At 49.2% G+C, this 2723-nt stretch overlaps 1 protein-coding gene across 1 annotated transcript in view; it reads right to left on the bottom strand.

The window, feature by feature from the left end:
* TIFAB (TRAF-interacting protein with forkhead-associated domain, family member B) overlaps positions 1–2384 on the bottom strand; it is a 44089-nt gene extending 41705 nt beyond the window's left edge. Inside the window, exons 1-2 of the mRNA XM_006866211.1 lie at positions 2367–2384; positions 2128–2244 (exon numbers count right to left, since the gene is read on the bottom strand). Of these exons, the coding sequence (XP_006866273.1) occupies positions 2128–2244; positions 2367–2384 (135 nt within the window). The remainder of the gene's footprint in view (positions 1–2127; positions 2245–2366) is intronic.
* Between the last annotated feature and the right edge of the window lie 339 nt (positions 2385–2723).

Raw genomic sequence — 2723 nt, forward strand, 5'->3', positions numbered from 1 at the left:
CATCAACCAACCAAAGGGTATATCCTGCAAGCCTGCACCCCCGCCCCCCGGGCCCATCTCCTGATTGTCAGCACACAGCCCCTCTCCTTCTCTGGGTCTAAAGTCCCCAGCCGCTCCATCTCTACACGTCATCGTCTCTGCCTCCATCCCTGGCATCACTTCTTCTCTGGGTAGGGTTCCATTCTCCACTCTTCTCCCTTCATGGTCCCAGGGACCTCTGCTCCTAGATTGCAAAGTTAATCACTCCCCTCCTTGCTACAAAACATCTACCTTCACATTTCCAACCCTCACAATGAGGCCTGATAACAATTATTCACTATTGTATCACAAGAGACCTCTCCGCATTTCCTTTCATCAGTCACACCTAGACAGATTGGATACTACTCAGTGGAGATTCTGTTCTTATCTTTTCAAGGTACATACCTCTATTACAGAAAAGAAACAGGACATACAGTTTTTTTGGGGGTGGGCTTTTGGGGTCTTACTATCATTTGAGATTTCCCTGGGTGGCACAAGCAGTTAAATATTCAACTACTAGCTGAAAGGTTGGTGGTTCCAACCCTCCCAGAAGGTACTTGAGAGGCAGGCTGGTTAATGGGCTTCTGAAAGGTGATGGGCTTGACAAATATATGGGGCAGTTCTACTGTGTACACATGGAGTAGCTGTGAATTGGAACTGATGCAGACAGTGCGGCCCTGCAGCCTGGGAAGATGAGGCCAATAGAAAACACCTACCTTCTACCTCACAGTCTGAGCCAGGAACTGATCTATCTGCTAGACATGCTCAGTTACATCAGGAAGCGAAGCCATTGCCCTAAGACGGCACCCAGCTAGTGGAGGAGTTAGATGGCAGCATTGAGAATTACAGAGGAGTACAGAAGAAGGGACCTCAACCTGTTCTGAAAGAATCCGAAAACCTGAGAAGAACCCAGAAGGATGACTAGTAACAGTGAGCTAACCATGGCCCGGGTCAGTCTAGGTGCTTTACAGACAGGAGGGCGCCAAGCTCACTGTCAGTCAGGGGAGAGATCTGGACCCAAGGGTGAAGAGTCTGAAAGACCTTCCCCTAAAGAGCTGCTAGGAGCTCCGTGGAGAGTGTTCTGGATGTAAGCTGTGTAACCCCAAAACATGCGTTCAACTGTCTGACCCCTGTACCTGCAGAAAGGAGTCCAGGTGATGCCATGGGCTAAGCGTTGGGCTGCTAACCACAAGGTTGGTGGTTCAAATCCACCAGCTGCTCCCACAAAGATTTACAGTCTCGGAAGCCCTAAGGAGCAGTTCTACTCTGTGTTGTAGGGTTACTGGAATGTGGGATTGACTCCGTGGCAAGTGAGTTTAGTTTGGGGCACCTGTGAATGCAGTGGAAATAGAGGTTTCTTTTGTTATGTTAATTCAGCCATATTAGAACAGGGGTTCTAACCCTAATCCTAAATTCTAAAAAGAACGGACTAAACTTCCTGAAACACCCAGGAAGAAGACAGATACCAAGGAATGCCAAGGATTGATGGCAGTCATCAGAAACTAAGGAGAGACCCGAAGAAGGAGAAGACACATCTGGTAACCTGATTTAACCTCCTAAACTGTGAGGAAATAAAATCTGTTCTTCAAAGCCACTCCCTTGTGACATTACTGTTGCAGCAGCACCAGGTTACTAAGCTGGAGGGCACCAGACAGTGTCTGCCACAGATGAAACACATCCATCATTTATCTCAACAACACCATCTCCAGCAATCTATCCTTTACAATCTTACTGGCACACACAGGAAAGGCTACTAACGATGGTCAGCATTGTCCCTGCACAGACTTGAGGACCACAAACTCTCCACCTTGTCCACCAGCCCCTTGTGACCTGGGACACGCTGCCACCTTCAACAGGAGTCAAGGGTTGAGTGGACTTGAATAACTCATTAAACACTCTCACCACTTGAATTGGATAAACATTCAGCTAACAGAGAGCCTCTTCCTGAGGTATGTGAAGCAAACAGACTCCAGAGCTGTGAGGCTGGGATCCACACACTCAAGCCTCATCCGAAACTGAGATTTCATTCCTAGAATCCAGCACCCATGCTCCAGAGACTCCACAAATTCCCTCAGCTAGAAGGCTCATCATGTTTCCAGGCAATCTTACCCTCTGCTCTACAGATCTATCTGGAGCTGACAAATCAGAGCCCCTGGAAAGGTCCCCATGTGTCTCCTGAATCCCAGCTGTCCCTGGGGAAGCAGAAACCAGTCCTTCACTCTGCCTCTGGGAAGAGACAGGAAGACACTCAGGGTGTATCTGGTCAGGAGCCGGCAGGGGCCCTCCTCCCCACCCCTCTGGGTCTTTCCCCCTTTCTGTGGTTCCAAGCCCCTCTGACCTCCACTCACCTTACTGCTGAGGTTCATCTGGCTTTGGTTCTGTAGCTGTGAGCATGGGAATGCTGTAGGTCTGGGCTGGGCAGGACTGGGCAGAGAGGGTTCTTACGACTGCAGTTCAGAAATGTGATGTGTTAGAACACTCTTAACTTGGCTGCTTTCTTCCCTTTTCTTTTTAGGAAAGAAAATGAAAAGGTATTTTCCCATTTCAGAAGTGCCACTGAAAGGCTGAGAAACCCCAGCCTGGGACCCTGTCAGGAGGAGTCCCCAGATAGGGAGTTTTCCTCCTGGGTGTCAACCCTGGCAATCTCTACTGCCTTGTCCCCTGAGACCTGGAAAGCTGCATTGAAGGTATCAGCAAGCATCCAT

This window comes from Chrysochloris asiatica, unplaced genomic scaffold, assembly GCF_000296735.1.
Source record: "Chrysochloris asiatica unplaced genomic scaffold, ChrAsi1.0 scaffold00087, whole genome shotgun sequence".
In the NCBI taxonomy this organism is placed as follows: domain Eukaryota; kingdom Metazoa; phylum Chordata; class Mammalia; order Afrosoricida; family Chrysochloridae; genus Chrysochloris; species Chrysochloris asiatica.